The sequence below is a fragment of the Neodiprion fabricii genome, chromosome 1 (assembly GCF_021155785.1).
Source record: "Neodiprion fabricii isolate iyNeoFabr1 chromosome 1, iyNeoFabr1.1, whole genome shotgun sequence".
Lineage (NCBI taxonomy): Eukaryota > Metazoa > Arthropoda > Insecta > Hymenoptera > Diprionidae > Neodiprion > Neodiprion fabricii.
Genome location: NC_060239.1, coordinates 39,138,318 through 39,158,361, shown reverse-complemented (window position 1 = coordinate 39,158,361; position 20,044 = coordinate 39,138,318). Strand labels below are relative to the sequence as shown.

The following is a 20,044-nucleotide window of genomic DNA, read 5'->3' as shown; positions in this document are numbered from 1 at the left end:
TTTTTCTCAAAGAATTATCATTTCATTCGTGTCCAACTAAACAACGACATTTCTTTACCGTAATTGATAAATCGTATCGTATTTTCGTATCTAGAATATCATGCGGGTGAGAGCAGAAAAAATTCAAAAGTGAAACAGTGCGTTTTACCAAGAGGTCTAAGGTACGCATGCGTCTTGGAATATATCCATACGGCTGCAAATAATTTCGGGCGCGTCGGCGCCAGAACGATTTGCGCATGAGCGTTTCGACGTTTGGTGATTACGACCGAGATATTTTTCTTTTTTTATATTCGGTTTTTCGTGTGCTGTCACCTTGAGCTAAAATGGTGGCAAAATCATCCACGCGCGAGCTGCCCAAATCGCGGTAAATTATTCCGCCGGGAAAACATCACGGACAAACACCGGCGTTGAAACACCTCCGATTACGCCTACATGAGCTTTTCTAATCCGAAAGTAATTAACGTAAAAAAAGGATGCCAATTAACGAGTAGCCGTTGACACGAGGAACCTAATACACATCGACAAATTGATAAGGTCTTTGGAAGATAATTCAAAAACTGAATGAAGAGAACTCCAACGATCTTCAATTAGGCAAGTGTTTTTATCTTGTGATTTTTATTTATAATCATTAGGGTTTTAGGACCCTACAATCTTATGCTTACGCAATCTACAGTGCTTTACGAATATATGTACACAGTGCTTCGAGCAATAGTATAGTATAATATTTATACGTCCATCGGTGTTAGGGATTATAGAATAAAAAATAAATAATATTGTGTAGGTAACGTATTTCTCGTTATTTCAATGTTGCGTAAACAAGTAAGTGAGATGCAGCTTATCTCAAAAGCATACGTGGGAACTCTTTCTGATTGGTTTAGCGCATATCTATAATGTGACAAATTTAAAAAAGAGTAACAGACTTGATCCCCCGCACAATCATCTTGAAGTAAATGTTGCGTTTTTAAAACTGGCAAAATTTCGGTGAAATCTGGTAACTAGAGCGTAATTTTTTCGTACTCTAGTGTTTTGCTTATAAGAAGTTTTCCTCTAACAATAAGGAATCGTGAATCTCTAATAACTGTACCAGAATCAACAGCATCTCACGATCAGCCTTACCTAAATGATCAAAGGAGCGATTTAATTCAGATCGGCACGATCGAACGGAGTGACGAAATGAACATGGCAGAGATACTTCGAAACGTATTTGGACCAGGTGTGCTAGTCGAGGAAAGCGCGGCAAAGGATACCAAAGATCGCGGAAAGCTTCCGGAGAAATCGGGATATGCGAGGTACTTATGCGCGATGAATAAATGTCGCTATGCACTTTTTACAAAGATATTCTGTGCTAATCATATTTTCCCACACAACTTAGGGTGGTTCGGTATCTTGGAACGGCGAATGATTACATGAAAATGGTGCTGACGGATGAAAATGAGTCGGCCTCATCGTCAATGGTAGAGGAAGACGCGAGACCCGGTCGAATAGGGCCGAGAATTGTGCGTTTCGACGTCTCCACGCACCACGGTCTCTTCATCGTATCTCCGGATAGATTGAGCGTCAATTCTCAGAGTAACTTTAGCACGATGAGGGCAAACGTCGGTCTCTTCGCCGGCAAGTGGATGTACGAACTCCAGCTAGGCTCGAAGGGAGTCATGCAGGTGGGCTGGGGAACGGCTCAGTGCAAGTTTAGCCAAGAGTCAGGCGTCGGTGCGTTCCCGGGGATTCTTCTGCGGGCTTGTTCATTAACGCTATAACGGCAAAGTCGACGCGAAAATAGCGATCTTCTCGTGAGAAACATCCAAAATAACCGATTGTTGGCAACGTTGGCAAACGCAAGAATAACGCTACTTTTACGCCACCTTTGTCGCTAGCTATAGTGCCAAACTTTGTGAAATAGTCCACGGTCCTCGATATCCCTAATTGTTACTCGCGAGCATCCGTCAGATTCTCTCGATCGCTCTTGTCGAGGCGGTTTTACTCCTCAATACTGACAGAATGGTAATCATACGGCGACGACGGCGACGAGAGAGTCTAGCGAGCCAGCGAAAGACAGTGGCGTCTATTTTTCAATTTGTAATTGATCCCGATTTCCGTACGATTTTTAGGCGACACCATAAACTCGTATGCCTACGATGGGAATCGGGTTCGAAGATGGAACGTAACGACCCACAAGTATGGGGAGCCCTGGCTCTCCGGCGATATAATCGGCTGCGCTCTGGACCTTGACCAGGGAGACGTGGAATTCTACAGAAACGGGAGGTCTATGGGAAAAGCGTTCGGGGGGATCTGCACGGGTGCTGGAATGGCCTACTTTCCCACAGTCAGCCTGGCGTTCACCGAAAATCTGACGGCTAACTTTGGCTCGACACCTCTGCGATACCCGGTTCAAGGATATGAAACTCCTCAGGCATCCCCAGCCGATCAAGTTAGCAAAGCAATTCTTATGTTCGAGTGGCTCAGGAAGGTGATACTTCTGATCGATAACGGACGTGAGTCCATGGTCGAAGATGACGATGATGAAGAGGGTAAAGTGCCCTTCTCCGAGACCATGAGCTGCAACGCTTTTCTTGCCTCTCTGGCAAGAGCTATCCTCAAAAATCTAGGACCACTTTTGGCGATACCCTACGTGACAGAGGCCGTCTTTGTTCGCTTTCTAAGGGAGCTGTCTGGCGCTGGCGAAAGTCCGGCAAAAGGTGCCGATTCGAGTCGCGTTCGAATCTGCCTCGATCTTCTTTGGACGTTCCTGGAGGACGAAGAGATGAAGTCCTGCCTTGAGAGCACCGTGGTCTATCTTCTCTCTTCATTTCGGCACGTATCCCTTCAACTCGAGTATCCTGACCAGTGCAGGAGCCTGATTCTTCTAACGAATCTCTGCCAGCACACTGCGACGAGGCAACATCTTTTGCAGCACATCCTTTTCGACAGGGTTCGCTTTGCTAACTTCGTCCATGTTAAGCCTCTGGATGAGAGTGGACTCGCAGAGGTCGTCGGTAGTACTTGGTGGGAAACTGACCCCGTTGATGCGGCCGTAGAAGTCAATAGGAAGCAGTATCTTCACGCCTGTGACCGCATCAAGAGCGCTATTTCCGGTATGTTCAGAACGGTTGAAAAGTGTGTTTGATGCTGCTGGTCTTTCACTTTTTGGGAAGTTTGATGAACCGACCGTAGTAGCGTAGCATGTAGCGTTCGAGACTTGCTGAACGGGAGGACTTTAGTTCAAATCCTCAGCGTATCGATGAGGACCTGAGCGACTACTCGCAAGATTGTTAGACGGGTGATGTCGGTCAGGTATCAAATCGACAAGCTGAGGTTTGCATATAGTCCCACTATACATGGGCAACGTTTTCTGCAGTTGCCCTTGTCCCTTGTGCGAATGCGGGTGTTTCTATTGAATATCTTAAGACGGTTACGGACGCATAGTGATTGACCATTTCCGCGATGAGTGTACTCATGCACTTGAGGGCTAGAAAAAAATGTTGCATGGTTTCACTTGATACCCCCGTATTATACCGATAGCATGAAGACTGATTAGTTGTCATCCTTTAATTCTTGAAGAGGTCGAGGCACTTCAGGTTCAGCTGCTTGTCACGCTATTGGACAACAACGACGGAACTCCATACTCGCCTACGTCGCGAACAATCTTCCTCAAGAAGTTTCGCCGCTTCGTCCAAGAGAACTTGATCTCAAGTCGCGTAAGTCGGAGCTTTTAGCGAGTCGCCGCAACGCGGCTTGTATAAACCCAAGCATTCAGTCCGAATTCCTACAGACGATGCCGGTGCTCCAGACCCCGCTGCCCATTACTCTTTGCTGTTTCCACCGGCTGCTGGTTGCCTTCAGGGTGCTGTGGGACGCAGAAATCGCTTCGCATCCAGTATACGTGCCATGCAGGTAAAAGCTCCCCATATATTGAATCGCATTAATACTCTAAGACTGTTCTTTATCGCAGAGCCTTCTACGACGCGTCTATAAATTTCGCGGGGATAGACAGACTCGGTGGGGTACTTTCACACCTGAACAAAACCTACAAGAACGAGCTTCTGCATCTTCTCGGTCCTGAACACGAGGTGCTAGTTGCAATGGAGCAGGCACAAGATCCGTCGAATCCCTTTTCCGGTGGACCAGCACGTTTAGGTGAACTTCCTCTTGCAATCCCTGCCTTCGCGAGAATGGTGACAGTCAATTCGTCGGGCCCGGCGAGTCCCATGATCCTGGAAAGGCTTGGCTACTTCCCTTACAGCCGGGAGGACAGGACACCGTTGCGGCTGGGGCCGGCCAACCCAGCAATGTCCCTCCTAGAGCTTCTCGATGGGATAATACTGTTTTATCACGTCGCGGCGAAGCGACAGATTGCTAAGGTCGCCAGCCTTCGTGAAAGCATGGCCGAGTACATCACTGCAATGGCCGAAGTTAAGGCTCGTCTAGAGATTACCAAGAAGCAGCCGAAGGACCCCGATGCTGCTGCGATGAACCGCGAACTCGCAAGGACAATGGTAGTCTTCGACACTAAGCTCGCCGAGCAGGCGAGGCACATGGCGTGGGTCAGGGCGGCCGTTTACTCCAAGGAAAAACAAGCGCAGCTTGCATGGCTGCTGAGAGTGGTCACCTTGACTCTAACGTCCGCGAGTGAGGAGGGCAACATGTTCAGCTTCGTGCCTGACTTCTACCTCGAGGCCATGACCGACCTCAGTGTTGGGATCAGGAACCATGTACATCCAACCGCCCCAATTGAAGACATTCCTGAGTATCAAGAGATGCTAGTCGAGGTTGCACGGTTCCTGTGTGATCACTTCCTCGATCCACGGATTATTCACGCGAATGCAAAGGACACTCTCATCCTCACCTTAGCAGGATACGTTTCAAACTCTCTGACTCTTGGACCCCTCGAAAGAGTCCCGATCGAGTCGAGGGTCAAAGTCGTAAACAGTCTTTTACGGCCCTATGAGAACAGAGCTTGGGCTCAGTCCAACTGGGTATTAGTCAGATTCTGGCAGGGCTGCGGATTCGCTTTCCGATACGAGAAGAGTCCACATCTCGCGAAAAAGATCGGACCCAAGATGCTTCAGCAAGAATCAATATCGCAGCCTATAAGTAAGTTTATAGCGATAGTACGTATTATTGAATGGCTGATAAAGAACTGGTCAGAAAGTTTCGTCACATTTCGGTTTCTTTTCCACAGAGCCATGTCCTTCTCTGATATACCAGGCTCACGTAAGGGACGCTCTTTTGTCAAATCCAACAACAACGACGCAGTTTTTGAACTCGCTTCTGAACCAGCTTAACTGGGCTTTCTCAGAGTTCATTGGGATGCTGCAAGAGATCCAAAACGTGTCTTCAAGACCAGAACGCGTCCTAATCGAGTCACGCCAACTTAAAATATGCGCAACCTGCTTCGATCTGGCCATTTCTTTGCTGAGGGTGCTGGAGATGATTGCTACTCTGGCACCCGGCGTTTTTACTGACGATTCTCAAGCCTCCAGTGAAAATCTACTTGCCAGGCTGTGCCAGGTAATACACCGTCAATAAATTATATTTCATCTCCTATTCCTTGATCCCCTGCAGGCATGAATTCAATCGTTAATTTTATGGTTGGACACTCGCAGCTGCTCTGCCAAATACTGAATCGTGTCAGCTCGCAGTCCGGTTGCTTTCAGCACGTTGTGCTACTCGATATTCCAGACTTGGAAACCGTTGACCACTTCCCAATTCTTACCGCAGTTGTTGGAATTCTGCTGATTTTGCTCAAGGAGGACGTATCAACATTCAAAAGTAATTGCTAAAACATAAAGCACGAACTGAGGCTAATCAACTATCGAAAACCATCAGTAAACACACTCTGCATATTGTACTTACAGCCGGGCGCAGAGAAATTCCAAAAGTAACTAGAGCCCTACTTACTGAGCCCAGCTTCCAAATTGGCTCGCTTTACTTTATCCTCGGAGACTTGAAACCGAAGAATCAGAAGATCAAGAATATAAAGCCATTTTGCCTTCAAAACTGTGAGTAACTTTAAGTAATACGCCTATATTCGATGCTCGGTATTTTTCATCAATCCGTTGTTTCAAACATACCTTAAGACTTAGTAACTTCAAACTGGTGAAAGAATTTGAAAAATTCACTGATCACATTTCATTGACATTTTTTAGATAAAGAGGACGTCACCGAACAGGAGATAAACAGTGTAAGGGAGATGCTCAGATACTTGGACTTGAATAGAACAATGTTAACTGAGACCAAAGTATTGACCGACGACGAGAATATTTGTACAATTTGTTACGCGTATACGATCTCTGCGACATTTAAACCATGCAATCATCATTCATGCCGAGCCTGCATCGCTCACCATTTATTGAACAGTAGAGAATGTTTTTTTTGCAAAGCTACCATAAACCAAGTTACAGATCTTGAAGGAGAATTATTACATGACTTCACTAGTGACTACTTGCTGGAAAAGATCACCACTGACAGATCCTGAATTTTGCGGTGTTATGCTAAAAAATAAGGTGACATGTTTATAAATTGTATGCAAAGAACAAACTTATCCAAGCATACAATTTCTCATATAGTTTTTTACATTTCATGACTGGCTTGACGTGGGTGTCGTTGCAAATATTGTTTATAAATTAGATGAGCAAAAATAAATTTTACCCACCAAGGTACTCGACCAGCAATCCATAATTCCTTTCAGCGTCTCAGAGAAAATTGGATGAATAATACTCGGAGTGATGAAAGGCAAATATTTATTATCAAAATAGGTAGGTAGTGAGATCACAATGGTTCTATAGTTCATTACAAAAATGTCAGTCTGAATTTGATAATTATTATAAAAAGTTTCACACTATAATATTATAATTACCAATAAAATCACTTATATTTTATCGTTTGCAATGATATCGTGCATATTTATAGAGCATCGAGCTTTTTTTCAGCTCTCATCAAATTGCAAGTATACCGTTATCTTAAATATATGTAGTAAAGTATTATCATTTGGTTGCCTTCGGCCTTCTGGAATGCTCTATGAAAGCCATATTTCAATTTCAAACGCACAAGCTATCTCTGATTCCGATTCTGAAACCTGTGACAAGTGACGAGGTTGATTTTTCCCTGACCATATCCTGTATGGACTCTACAAAGACAACGCCGCAAACAAACGCGCCTACGGCTAACAAAAATGCCGAGAAAATGACAATACACTTATCTTTGTTCAGGTACAAGTATGGATCTTTTATTAGAGTATTTTGTAACAGACAAATTCCTGGGAAAATAAAAATGAAAGCTGCTGACAAGGAACCCATCAAATTTATAACTGGTGTAATATCAGACACCGTGATAGCTATGACTAAGTTGAGGGCAACCCAAACCAGAGATAAAATTACTCTGGACATAAAAAGCGACTGAATGTACTCGGTGCAAAGGCCAAGGAACGCTTCGCGGCCACAAAATAAGATTATTGGGTAAGTTGTAACATTTTTAAGCGCGATCGCAACAATTGCAACTGTCAAAAATGTCCCACCATCCGAGTATCCCTGCAGAATGTCATCGGGTACCTTTCCAATTCCAAATGTCGAGTAGCCAAAAATCCCAGCTATGGTGTATGCTATGAAACAAACTAGCATACTGACGATTGCACAAACAGTGAACTTCCCAAGTTTTCGATCCTTCATGCAGGCATACATAGGTATCACAGACATGTGGCACTGAATGATGAAGATAACAAAAATTTGTTCAAATATTTTGTAGAATAAGCAATAACAATTAAACTTTTATAGTCAATCTATTATCAAAGATTTTGGGTCCTCGCCTATGTACATACCTGATAACTGAAGCATACCACAGGAACCACTTGGAATATTTCGGTCCAATGGATGGGCCACATTTTCATCGGCTTTGAGGGCTCGCCGATTATTATGTAACTTTTATAAACTATCAACCATACAACATAGATTACTGCCAGACAGCCAAGAGAACTTACATAGCTCAACACATCCAATCTTTTTGAGAAACATAATGGAAGAATGAGGATACAGCAGGTTAGAGTAGATGTAAATCCTCTTGAAAGGTACCTGGAAGTCAATTGCAATTTATAGTTTAAATGATCGTTTCTTATCAAGGGTGGATGTTTCAAATAAGGGCAGTGAATTCTTGCAATCTTATATCGCAAACACCTAATGAATCATGAACGAATTCCTTTGGGACACAACAATCGTTAAAAAATTGCAAACAAGTATCTTTAATAATAGAAAAAATTACCAATAGTGGCAAAAATCGGTGCCATATACGGTTGCCAAAACTCTGTCGAATTGATCCCCTATGACGATTAGAAATGTAATGCAGCAGCCAAAGCTATAAACAACTACACAAATAGCGCAGAATGTCAATGACTTAGGTCCGCATAGTCCAGCTAAAGTATCCTGTAGCGACGAGCTATTAGTGCTATCGCTACAATGTGCTAAAACTATTATTGCAGTTGTAATAAAAATGAGAAAGACCAGCTGCACTAATATAGAGGTTATCACACCGCCACTCTTATCAAATGCTTGTGGAAAATTTAGCAGACCAGCACCCAGCGTAGCGTTGACTATTAGAAAGATTGTAGCCAACGATCCTGCACCTAAAGAAAAATATAATAAGTAGCGGGATATGTATAATGCTAGATATCAAATTCATCAGAAACAATGTCGTGTATGGGACTCCTTAGCGTAAGCTTAGTGCATAAACATACCTACGGTACATTCTTGGCTAGATTCAGTGTTTGCGCTGGGTGCCGTTGTGAGAACAATTTCATTGCCGATCAGGCGCTCGTTATCTCTTCTCAAGTAGTTCATGTTGACAGTTCTCTGCTGTGGGATTTTTATAGATATAATTATGCACGTAAACGGGAAACTATCGGAAAAGTCGTATAAATTTTCACGGAAGAAATACGAGCAGATTGTATTGTATTTCTATGACAAGCTACTTGGTCATAGAGCAATATCAAGGAGCTGAGACATCACATGATAAGAAAATAAGCGATTAAGAACTGCGGTGATATCTGCCCCAAATGCCCCTGTGACGCACACGTAGGCATGTATTTATAAATACATGCGGCGTAATTCACACATTCAGGTTGTCAAAATGTTACATGCGCCCAATCTATGGTGTTCTATCAAATCGGTATTCATTACGTTGAAATATAATTTCATTGAAAACAGTTTCATCGTTACCTTTGTTTATTCTCACTGGGTCATTCACATGTGCGCAATGGTTAGGTTGTTTACTTTTTTTTCTTTTCCGATGTATGGCACATAATCGAAGAAACCTAAGTAGATAGATTAGAATATACGAAGCAAGTCTTGTTACAACATGTCGATCAAATTTTACATTTTACAACTGCGGAGACGAGAACTCTTCACTTCTCGGTGACAACTATGAATGATCACTATCATCTTTCGAGTTTGAAAGCAAAGCTCAAAGTTTGTTCAAAGCAAAGTCGATTCATGCACATACTATGCATAAGTAATGCAAATGCGTGAAAAAATGTAATCATTGGTGCACTACACATTCGCGCATGCGCATGTCATCAGAAATCACACTCCACAAATGATAGGATCGACTGCCAAATATTATCCACAATGACACTGCAAAAATAGCTAAAACTCCCTCAATTGCACCTGTTTCTCCTTATTCCCTCTTGAAACTAAAAATAATTGATTTAAGCTGTACAAAAAAAAATTTTACTATAACATAAACGTTCGTTTAGAACGGCAATCAATCAAGTCAAAACGCGATAACTTAAATCAAACTTTAACAAATACTCATAATGACTAAATATATGTAATACATTTTTTAAATAAGATACAAATTATGTATTGGTTGCGAGATCCAGTTATAATTAGATCTATTCTTATGACTTTGTAATTATTTGCTACTCTTCATCCATGTCGACATCCATCGAAATTGAGAGAGATAGGATTGTGGTAATAGTAAAAAAATATAATTCGGAACAATTTCGCACATAGTAGTATTTATTGCGAAATTGGCGTCTGTGTCGAAAAAATTTCACGAGATAATAAAGCTGAATAAATACTTAACAATGGTGATATAAATTACGTAATAATATAACGAAAGTTTCGTTAGTTGATGCTACATATACAATAATCTACAGAACTAACTTGTTCAGATTCGTTGAGATTTTATGCAAATGCGACCTGTTTGTTGCTTCTTGTCATTGTCGATGTCGTTAACACAAAGCATCGACATGTTTCAAATTATTCGTGTGATCCATTCTTATTATAATACACAAAATGAAGAATCAATTCAAATTATTAACCACATGCAGAGGGGGGTGTAATTATAATTCATTGTCGATGAAAATGTTATCTGGTTTTTTTCTTTTTGCTTGTCCATAATATTCATTAGATTGACAAGATTTCTGATCACGATTGTTGGAAAAATTATTTTTACAATATACTTTATAAAGACGTCTTTGTATTTGTACAGTGCAGCCAATAGTATTGCGAACTGTTCACACTTCGACAATTTTCTCATTATTTCAAATTGTAGTCAAACCCGCATGTGTATATACTTTCAGTATTACGAAGGCTCGAGACAATAAATTCTCTAAATCATCTGGCAACATTTTTGCGATGTATATCGGAAATTATCAAATAATTTATGAACAAGTTAATCAACCGTGTTCAACATGTACATACATAAAATAATTACATCATTCGACTACAAGAATTAGTTTCTCATTTTCATATCAATTATTATCATTAAATCAAATACGTAAGTATATTGGAATATGGCTCTGATTTAAACTACGTATTGCAGATTGGCTTTACACTTTACACACATAGTAAACAATATAAAATACGACGTTGGTAATATTTATACTACGTAACAAATAAAACGTTATCAATTCATTATTTATAAGATAGATAATTAATAGGGACGTGTGACATGCACATGTGTGCAGTGGATTTCGATACGAAATGAGATTTATAATTTGGTGTCACAAAATAAGTTACATCTTTCTGGGTAATATCGACCCAATCTTCAACCATTATCTGCACCATAACTACATTTAGCTCTAATGTTATTGATGATACAAATTGTCAAGATAGAAATTCTTCTTTTTTTTTTTGTATATTTCAACATTAATAGGTACAGTCGCAGATTTAGAGTGCGTTGTTCAAGTCAAGTCTTGGCCTCTTGTTGCGCGTCGCTGTTACTTCTTCTTGAGACTCTCCACCGCCGGACAAGAGCTCTCTTTTTTTATCGGCGCTCTGCGGGACACTCATTTAGTGAGCAAATATTTACGGTACAGACAAAAAAAAAATGTCACAGCAACTTGATCAACGCCAATATATTTCAATGCTAATAATTTTATCTATACGTATTAGTAATACCTTTTTGTCCCACTGTTGGTGAAGATACCTCAGGAGAATAGTTGTCTTTTCAGTCACAATGACTAAAAAATAGAAAATCTATTTAGTTCAAATACCAAAAAGTTTACCCTAGCATTCGCGAATCTGAGTAAGTATTTCAAAAGTAGTTGGTAGTAATAAGTTACAATGTAGTAATCTTGATTAATTAATTTTTCTGTTTTCTCGTTTCTATTCAAATAACAAAAATTCACTTGTTAACAGAGTGAGACCATGTCAGAAGTATTTCTCACTTTATAAAGAATTGTTTGGAAAAATAATGAAGTAGATATTCTAGTACTTTGTTCGGATGGGTAGTCCTTAGTAGGCAGATACACCGATGGTCTCTTGACACAAGTTCGATTTCCATTATCTGTATGAAAATTAGCAAAGTTGTTTTCATCATGTGACGGTAATCCTTTGAGAAATTCCGCAACAGACTGTAAATAAATATTCCATAAATTGATTGACGTATCTTAAATATGTATGTATGTACATATCATGCAAGGTGGAGTCTATTTGGTATGGCTTAATCGGAAGCAGTAATGCAATAATTCTTTCACTTACATTAAAAACAATTGTGAACAAGAACTATGAAGTTAAATTAACCACGTTCGTGAAAATTCAAATTTTTTTTTCGGTGTAACGTAGTATTTTAAAATCACAGGGAAGTGGTACTCTGGTCGTAACCTAAAAAATTGGTCGATACATGCGAGGTGGAAAATAACTTACCATTGCTAATGAACGCTAATCGCAAGTTCAGAATACACAAAATCTGTAAATGGTGTACCGCGCTATAATCAAGTGCGAGAGTGTTCCGTATTTGCGAAAGAAAATCTTAGTTAAAATCATAAAAAAACAACCTATTTTCCAAATGTTTCCAAACGTATAGACACATGCTCTACTGAACCACTACCACGGTCGTGACCACTACAGATGGTGCGATAATGGTGTGTCTCCCCACGGAATTCCTACAGAAAAAGGGACTCTACCTTATCGGTTTCTCTCAATATCGCGCGCAGCGCAACTTGACATTTCACGGTGTATGTCGCCAGCTGCCAGGTTCGCTAGGTTTAAAGAACAGTTGGCAGCAATGACTCACAGCATCCTAAACAGTGATACCACCAAAAATCGGAAAAAATTCCAGAGTCGAAAGTGTTGTTTATAATCTGGCAAATGCAACGGTTCAAATTTAAAATATTCTCGCCGAGATTTTTGTGATATTCCATGCTTATCAGTGCCAATAGTTCTTGTTATTAGGTATCTGGAGACCTAGAATTCTTTATGTATCACGTGATAAAATTGTGACAGTTTTAAAACAGGAGCAATTCGAAACACAAAGAACAAAATAATGTGAGTATAATTTGTGACAAATAAACAATCCGATCCATCAATTCAATCAGTCTACGAGGTATATTTATTTATTTAACTTTCTCTTCGTGTGTGAACAACTTTTCTCAGACAATCGTTCATCTGTATTGAAAATCTCGCGACTGGATTATTTTTTCAATAAGTAATATCTGTAAGTTGGGAGGTAATAAATTTTATAATTTACTTTCAAAGAAACATCTCTCCTAATCAATGTCTTTCAAGAGTGCCCAAATTTATATATTTATAATCGTATTGAAATAATTCCATTTGTTTATGATTGCAATAAATATAATTCTTTTTACAGGCTCACCCGAAATTCTGCTGGTAGTAACCAACGACGATCTTCGGTAAATATTTCATGGCTGTCACTTTGATTCCACGATGGCTAAACAGATAAGTTTATAAGTAGTTCTTATTTACTCATTTTGATATTTCTCTCAAACAGATCCTTAAGCCACCAAAATCTCGACAGCCATTTCAAGATTTGGATTTCAATGCTTCATCATCCGAGACAAGTCCAGATAGTATAAAGAAGAGACGTGTAAGCTTTGCCGAAAAGAAGCACGTCAAGTAAGCGTTACCAAACATAAATTATCTGAATTTAAATGAGATCTCATTAAATAGGAGTTGCAATATGGTTACTTGATGTTTATTTGTGCAGAGAATTCTGTGACCACAAGGAGCAGGGTACAATTTGGGATAATACTTACGAAGAAGCTGATCAGAATATCTCAAAGTCGATGGAAACTACAAATGAGAATATAAACAGTAACAATCTGGATATAGAAAACAACAAAAGTGCAGAGATCGGAATGAGAGAAATGGGTTCTGCATTTGTTTGCAATGAACATGAGTCAATACATACCGACGCATGTACAACCATGGATCAAAATAATCCAATCTATTCTTTGACCAAAGTTTTTTCCAACTCAGCCACGGACATTCAATTTACCGATGTCATTGCCTGTAGTCGTGGAAATCTGAACCATTTAATGTCTCAAACAATATTTTGCAACGATGTTGATTTGGACACAACTGAGATGGTTGGTGGGATCGAGCAGACAGTTTCTGTCAGAAGAGCCATCGACTCTCAATTGACATATACAGCTATTGAGAAAGACATTAGAAAACATGAAAGTACCATGCTTTTTAATGACAGTGACGGCGAGATGAAGTTCACCCAAGTTATCAGTGGTAAAAATATTCAGTTTTCAACACCTATCAAGATAGTTCCACATTCAGAAAAGGTGAATATAGAATCTCCTATAGAAAATCAGACTATAATATTTGATGACTCAGGGATGGATCTGACTTTGACAAAATCACACTCAAATCCGGGCTTAGATAAAGAAAATAATATGACGAGCAACTCCAAAGTTACTCATAATGATGAGCAACACATTAAGAATAATTTAGAAAGCAATTGTTGTATGAACGAACATGAAGTTGCTCGGGCCATCAACAAGACTGTATTTTTCGATGATTTTAGTTGTGACATAACAAAAGCTATCGGTAATGTAAGACACTTGTTGCCTGTCAGGAATTTATCTGAAGATAAGATGGCATCACGAAGAATGGCGCCTGTGTCTAATGAATGTCAGACTTCCTGTAAGACTTTACTGGACAAATCTGTTGAATATCAACTCAACAATGTACCTTTTATGACAAAAGACATCAGGATACTGTCAACGCATTGTGATCAGGAGTTAAAAATGTCTAAAAAGTCTGAAGAAGATACGGCAAAATTACGGGATAAAACTATTTTCTTTCATGACATTGGCTGCGAAATGACAGAGGCAATCGATACATTAAGAACTGGTCCAGATCAGAATAGAAATTCTAGCGATACAAATGATGTACAGCGTGTCATGAAATTTGAATTGCCTGTGAGTAAACAACATGAAAATATGGCAAAATTAAGGGATAAAACTATTTTCTTTAGTGACATTGGCTGCGAAATGACAGAAGCAATCGATACATTGAGAACTGGTCCAGATCAGAATAGAAATTCTAGCGATATAAATGACATACAGCATATTATACCATTTGAATTGCCTGTGAGTGAACAACATGAAAATAATTTAATGTTACAGAAATTTAAAAGATCTGACAATCTTTTTTCTAGCAGTAAGCCCAGCAGCATAGAATCTGCACCGGAATTAGTAGTTGAAAATAAGGATCAGACAAACACATGCGATGACTCGTGTATGGAATTTACAACAGCAATTAATACAGCTAAAAACATAGAAGATGACAGAGATGAAAATCTTATATTGGAAATCAATCATCCTGCACTATTTAATAATTGCAATATTGATACTACCCAGATAAATCCAGAATTACATGTAGAAGAGCAAATCACGCATTTGAGCACTGATTCAATTTCTGTTGAAATTGAAACTCAAGAACCACAGAATGAAATAAACCGAATACCTAGAGAGAGCACGAGAAATATTGAAAACAACGAACGCTGTGATTCCTCGGAGAACGAAAGAGCTGAACACGATGCTGGCATCATCAGCTCTCCGAGCATAGCTCTGGATAATCTTAGCGCCGAAGTGAACGTAAAAGAGCAAGATTTGTCGTTCAACACAGGCATCATGTCAAGTGAACCACAATTCAGTAAGAAGAGGAAGTCGGATGAGGGTATGGAAATTATGGAAACAAGCAAATCATCCGATCAAATGTTGCTAAACAAAAACTCTGAGAATGGCTTAGTACAGCATTTAGTTGATAACGAATTGGTCAATACAAGTAACTACAGTCTGTCTAATATGATTACTCCGAGGTCTAAACGGCTTAAGATAGCAAGTCCCAATGCTGAAGAAAACTGTGTATTCACCAAAGAATACTCTGTCACTAAAAACTTGGAGTTGCAGGAAAATACGAGTTTCCAAGTGATCAACGCACCTCCATCAAGCAATACAGTTATGCATGAATCACAAAGCACAATATCTATAGATAGAACGATCGGAAGCAATTGTGTTAGTGATGTTGCTGACGAAAAGCAAAAAAGCAGCGAAGAGATAACTACTACAACTCCTGCTCCAAATTTCTGTGAAGATCCTGAAATCTTGATGATTAGTCAGAATGACGATTCAAAACCTGCAGCTCCACTGACTCAGACTAAAGATGTCATCAGTGGGAAGGAATATTCTTTCATAGAAGCAAAAGGAACAGACCCATATTCCGATTCAGATTTGGAAATTACGGAGCTGCCGCATATTTGTGAGGAACACAAACCAGCCTCAGTAGAGTGTGATAAAAGTTCGCAAAGTTTCTTGATGCCAAAGAAATGTTTGGAGTACAATGACAATTGTTGCTTTGTGATGTTCAGTGAAGAACTTGCGAAGTATGCTCAAAGGTGAGTCGACGATTCCTAAGACCTGAAAAATAAGTCAGGAAACTGAAATTGCATTGATAATTAATTATTGAAATAACATTTTCGATTTCAGAGATAATTGCATTTGGGAAATAAGGTCACTGGATACAGAAAAAGTCATAATCGACTTTATTTCAAAATCCCTCGTCGTCATAATAAATCTTGAAGCAAATAAAGAGTTGACTGAACCTTATCTAATTACACATATTAGAATAATTTCACTTCTCCCGGGTACGTTGGAATTTTATTTGACTTGAGACAACAAATCTCCAATATAAACAAACCGATAACAATTCGCATTAAAAATATATTTGATACAGATTCTGCAGATGATGATATTTCTCTGGTCCATAATATACTATTAAAAAAACTCGATCCTGAGCATTTGAAATTGGTACATCGAACAACGCAGGGTATTTTACCTTTGCTAGACTTGATTTCAAACGAAGTGAAATTACTGATAGATTTTATGTACGAGTTTGATAAGCTGCGGGATTTTCATGCGATAACAAGATCGGGAAATAGGTGAATATAGAAAATCATTTAATCTTGGAAATAACTTGAGAAAAATAGCTATTCCTGTTAAGCTTAAAATCGGCGCATAGGGCAATAAAGATTTACATTTATCTCACAGGATATCGTTTCAACTTCATAGCTACAAAGTACAACTGGTGATAAAAGTTACTGTAGATCTTGAGCCATTTGAAGATATTAGGCCAAATGACGTAACCGTGGAATGTCTTTTAGGTAACATAAAGTAAGTTTTTCATCACACTTTTCTATGCACTTGAATCACACGAGAAGTCCTTACCCTTAATCTATATCGCTTATATATGCAATTATAATGCACAAAAGTGATTCAGATTTATGAAGAACCCTGTACTTACATGTTATATTCTTTTTTTTTTAGAGAAAAAGATATCAAGCAATTAATCACCGGTGTGAAAAAGGATCACAGATTCTTGACCAGATGGATCGACGCCGTTAAGGAGTATATCGCGTTAGTTGTCGAAAAATGACACTTATCTGTCAAACTCTAGTTTATTATATCAGATTTTAGAAGCAAGTAACTCGATGCCAAGCGTCCTCAAGGTGTTCGTGAATTTTACAAGATAATTAGGTAAGTTGATTTTTATTTCCAACTTGTAAAATGTTCAAAAATTGGTCTTGGAATATGGTGGCAATAATGACGTTAATTGTAGATAAGTTAATTAAGACGAAAAGTATAGAATACGTACATTTTTATACTAGATATATGTATATGTGTTCATTTTTTAATTTTCATATGATACATAACATGAAAGGTCCACACCTGTAAACATCGGCGAAACTTATTCTACCGTATTACGGTCTGTAATTTTCAACCCGAAGTAGTATCAGTAGCACGAGGACAGACATCGTAGTTTGAAACTACACCTTCTTAGAAATGCTGTAGTGAAAAAAAAGCCCGGATACCGCTTATACCAATTTTGAATAACTTTGATGAACAGAAACATGGTCACATTTACGGCAGACGAAGATTGATAGGATCAATTATAATTAAGGTTTGGATTATCGGTTATCAATATAGGCCGGTAGGCGTAAAACGTGGAGAAGAAATTATATCTAATTAACAGCGCCGTCTGATTTTTTATTCTTGATTTTCGTAAAGGGCCTTCCCACGGAAGCGGCGTGGGCTTTACCTGCGAGATATATCACCCGATTTTATGAACGGAATGTCAAGTTGTCGAGTAGAAAACTCGATCTCACGAAGTTTCGAAATTTTCGAGTACAGTTATCATATTACTATGTATACGTAGGTTTAGGTACATACGCTCGAATACTGTATACGTAATGCGGTATATGTATGTAAAATTTTGTTTACAGTAGTAGAATTTCTAAGAACAATCGTAAACCTTGGAGCTACCGTTTGTTCACACCTAGCATAAACATGCCTCGTACAAATTTATTGAATCCAAAACTTCCTAATACTATCAAGTATAAATCATTCGATGTTTTTTCATTTTTCGAACTTTCTTCCATTGTTAAAGGAAAAATTCAGTAGATATGACACAACTTTTCAAGAAAACAAATATCAATTAATTCGCCAATTGTTAATGCTAACACGACCGAACGTTCCTATATTTTTTATCGCCCTACAAGTATTTCCTTCGTATGGGATACGTCCAGCGGCAATTATACAGATAGATTGAAAGGTAAAGAAATAATTTACGAAAAAGGCAATTGATTTGGGTATCAGACAACAATTCAAGATAATTAAATGAATTGTACACAGGGAATAGGCGATATTGAAAAGCGAGGAAAATGAGGATCATTAGGTGTAATGGTTATTGGAAGATCGTTTTATCTCTCTTTCAATGGGAGAGCGATCACTGGTTTGGGTTTCGGGACTCGTTCGGCGGCATCTCCCGAGGGCGACGCGACGGGTGTAACCGTCCGTTGGCTGGTTACAGCGCGCGAGTCCGCCCACGCTTCGTTCTGCGCGGCGCGGTGCGGACCGATTACAACACTCACGTTCTGTCCGAATTGCTTCAGCCATTGATGAAACCTGCGGAGAGTTACCGGTGGCCGAAGGTGCAGCCCCGCAGACCGGTTTCGACTTTCACGTGGCTTTATCGAGCGCGCCCGCCTCACGCCAGCGTGCTGTTCCTTCCTATCCAATCGTTCGGATCTCCGTATGCCGCGGCTATCTATTTAACGTATCGCTTTTACGCCGACCTCGTGTTCCGTATATTTATAAAACCGCACGACTCCGTAGGCAAACTACCCGCACGTGTATTCTTCATTATCGTATTTGAACTTGTACATAAGTACATACATCATGCACTCAACTTTCCTATACCTGCGGGTGCAGGTAGCGCGTCGTAAATCACATCTTATACCCCATGCTTGTACATTTTATACCTATATTCTCTCTTCGAACGATTCATGTAACATTCTGCAGTAGCAAATATCGCGGGATTTTTATTGATTTTTATTTGCGCATTTTGTTCCGCGCTATATACACAAACCGGACTTTACTTTGGTACTCTTTTTAAGTCTTCATTGGACATTGTATTTATTTATACTCCTTCTTTTCAATTACATTTCATTCATTTTTACTTCCCTAACCATTACGTCATGTAATCAATCATTCTCCTCTAATCCATTCTTCACGCGATATAATATCTCAAATTATTATACTTTCTCACGCTGTTTTTCAGTGCATCATTCAAATGTCCACGTCAATTAAGTTTGCCTTTTATTCAGCTCAATATCCAGCCGCAAACTAACTCGAGACTTTTTCCGGTAAAATTTCTGTATACATGCTTAATCAGCGTGTCGCTGCTAAATACGATATCGGTATATTTCTATCAGCGTGCCGTCAGAGCTTGATCTTTACATAGCCTGTGTGAAAAAAAAAAAACCAACTTGTAATTCAATACAGAAAATATACGAAGAAGGAGCGGAATAAAAAGAAATTAAAAATAAATAACGAGTTGAACTGATGGGTATATCTTATCAAGTTCCCAGCGAGAAATATGTTATTCGGATTGAAATAAGGGCCCATCTGCAGCAGTCGTGAAAATCGAGAAAGTCGAATCCATGGGATCCGCGCGTAGGTGCAGAACGAAACAAGTTGCCCAAGTAATATCTGTCGCTGGATTGCGGCGGCGTTCGTCCCGCCTGGACTGCGACAAGTGGGCGTCTCGTGAGGTTCGTCGACGTCCTCGTCGTCTTCGTCTCCTCGTCGACGTTCCGCGTTTCCGTTGTGTAGTTGTCACCAAAGCGGTACGGTGTGCTGTTATAGCGGAGAAGCGTGGACTGGCTGCCCAGTGCACCCGCCGTCTTCTTCGTCTTCTTCTTCTTCTTCTTCTGCTTCGTCCTCGTACTTGTCTCTCGGTTCCAT

At 39.6% G+C, this 20,044-nt stretch overlaps 4 protein-coding genes across 11 annotated transcripts; 2 read left to right on the top strand and 2 right to left on the bottom strand.

Annotated features, from left to right (window-relative positions):
- The first annotated feature begins 39 nt into the window (after positions 1 to 39).
- Positions 40 to 7,156, top strand: LOC124182735 (E3 ubiquitin-protein ligase RNF123-like). Of its 5 annotated transcripts, none has more exons than XM_046570365.1 (11): positions 40 to 591; positions 1,147 to 1,289; positions 1,373 to 1,707; positions 2,106 to 3,089; positions 3,556 to 3,692; positions 3,752 to 3,888; positions 3,947 to 5,088; positions 5,177 to 5,505; positions 5,601 to 5,766; positions 5,853 to 5,996; positions 6,144 to 7,156. In XM_046570365.1, exons 2-11 carry the CDS (start codon positions 1,174 to 1,176, stop codon positions 6,470 to 6,472), a joined length of 3,819 nt encoding a protein of 1,272 aa, XP_046426321.1. In that variant the 5' UTR covers positions 40 to 591; positions 1,147 to 1,173; the 3' UTR covers positions 6,473 to 7,156. The 5 variants fall into 5 exon arrangements, with proteins under 5 accessions (XP_046426321.1, XP_046426339.1, XP_046426331.1 ...); XM_046570383.1 differs by having other exon boundaries at positions 1,097 to 1,289; positions 3,785 to 3,888; XM_046570375.1 differs by having other exon boundaries at positions 1,097 to 1,289; positions 3,767 to 3,888.
- On the bottom strand, positions 6,724 to 9,504 carry LOC124182875 (putative sodium-coupled neutral amino acid transporter 7). Of its 2 annotated transcripts, none has more exons than XM_046570648.1 (5): positions 9,201 to 9,504; positions 8,720 to 8,837; positions 8,248 to 8,608; positions 7,811 to 8,060; positions 6,724 to 7,694 (listed from the first exon to the last, which is right to left on the bottom strand). In XM_046570648.1, exons 2-5 carry the CDS (start codon positions 8,820 to 8,822, stop codon positions 7,035 to 7,037), a joined length of 1,374 nt encoding a protein of 457 aa, XP_046426604.1. In that variant the 5' UTR covers positions 8,823 to 8,837; positions 9,201 to 9,504; the 3' UTR covers positions 6,724 to 7,034. The 2 variants fall into 2 exon arrangements, with proteins under 2 accessions (XP_046426604.1, XP_046426614.1); XM_046570658.1 differs by lacking the exon at positions 9,201 to 9,504 and adding an exon at positions 9,033 to 9,179.
- A 1,533-nt stretch (positions 9,505 to 11,037) lies between these two features.
- Positions 11,038 to 12,360, bottom strand: LOC124182885 (DET1- and DDB1-associated protein 1). Its single transcript, XM_046570670.1, has 4 exons — positions 12,135 to 12,360; positions 11,704 to 11,842; positions 11,388 to 11,449; positions 11,038 to 11,264 (listed from the first exon to the last, which is right to left on the bottom strand). Exons 1-4 carry the CDS (start codon positions 12,135 to 12,137, stop codon positions 11,157 to 11,159), a joined length of 312 nt encoding a protein of 103 aa, XP_046426626.1. The 5' UTR covers positions 12,138 to 12,360; the 3' UTR covers positions 11,038 to 11,156.
- A 146-nt stretch (positions 12,361 to 12,506) lies between these two features.
- On the top strand, positions 12,507 to 19,088 carry LOC124182789. Of its 3 annotated transcripts, none has more exons than XR_006870859.1 (9): positions 12,507 to 12,755; positions 13,078 to 13,120; positions 13,219 to 13,343; positions 13,435 to 16,137; positions 16,229 to 16,386; positions 16,476 to 16,680; positions 16,790 to 16,912; positions 17,066 to 17,275; positions 17,460 to 19,088. XR_006870859.1 is itself a non-coding variant. In XM_046570506.1 (9 exons), coding segments are annotated over exons 1-9 (3,297 nt in total). In that variant the 5' UTR covers positions 12,507 to 12,753; the 3' UTR covers positions 17,175 to 17,417. The 3 variants fall into 3 exon arrangements, 2 of the variants coding, with proteins under 2 accessions (XP_046426462.1, XP_046426450.1); XM_046570506.1 differs by lacking the exon at positions 17,460 to 19,088 and having other exon boundaries at positions 13,435 to 14,517; positions 14,689 to 16,137; positions 17,066 to 17,417; XM_046570494.1 differs by lacking the exon at positions 17,460 to 19,088 and having other exon boundaries at positions 17,066 to 17,417.
- Positions 19,089 to 20,044: the final 956 nt, after the last annotated feature.

Excerpts from the sequence above, each read along its gene's own strand:
- LOC124182735 (XM_046570365.1), top strand. The coding sequence starts at position 1,174 with ATGAACATGGCAGAGATACTTCGAAACGTATTTGGACCAGGTGTGCTA. Across the intron at positions 1,708-2,105 it reads TAGCCAAGAGTCAGGCGTCG|GCGACACCATAAACTCGTAT; the intron begins GTGCGTTCCCGG and ends TACGATTTTTAG. Across the intron at positions 5,506-5,600 it reads TACTTGCCAGGCTGTGCCAG|CTGCTCTGCCAAATACTGAA; the intron begins GTAATACACCGT and ends GGACACTCGCAG.
- LOC124182875 (XM_046570648.1), bottom strand. The coding sequence starts at position 8,822 with ATGAACTACTTGAGAAGAGATAACGAGCGCCTGATCGGCAATGAAATT. Across the intron at positions 8,609-8,719 it reads TAGCCAAGAATGTACCGTAG|GTGCAGGATCGTTGGCTACA; the intron begins GTATGTTTATGC and ends ATTTTTCTTTAG. Across the intron at positions 7,695-7,810 it reads TGGTATGCTTCAGTTATCAG|TGCCACATGTCTGTGATACC; the intron begins GTATGTACATAG and ends TTCATCATTCAG.
- LOC124182885 (XM_046570670.1), bottom strand. Across the intron at positions 11,450-11,703 it reads GGACTACCCATCCGAACAAA|TCATTGTGACTGAAAAGACA; the intron begins GTACTAGAATAT and ends TCTATTTTTTAG. Across the intron at positions 11,265-11,387 it reads ACCAACAGTGGGACAAAAAG|AGCGCCGATAAAAAAAGAGA; the intron begins GTATTACTAATA and ends AGTGTCCCGCAG.
- LOC124182789 (XM_046570494.1), top strand. Across the intron at positions 13,344-13,434 it reads GCCGAAAAGAAGCACGTCAA|AGAATTCTGTGACCACAAGG; the intron begins GTAAGCGTTACC and ends TTATTTGTGCAG. Across the intron at positions 16,138-16,228 it reads CTTGCGAAGTATGCTCAAAG|AGATAATTGCATTTGGGAAA; the intron begins GTGAGTCGACGA and ends TTTCGATTTCAG.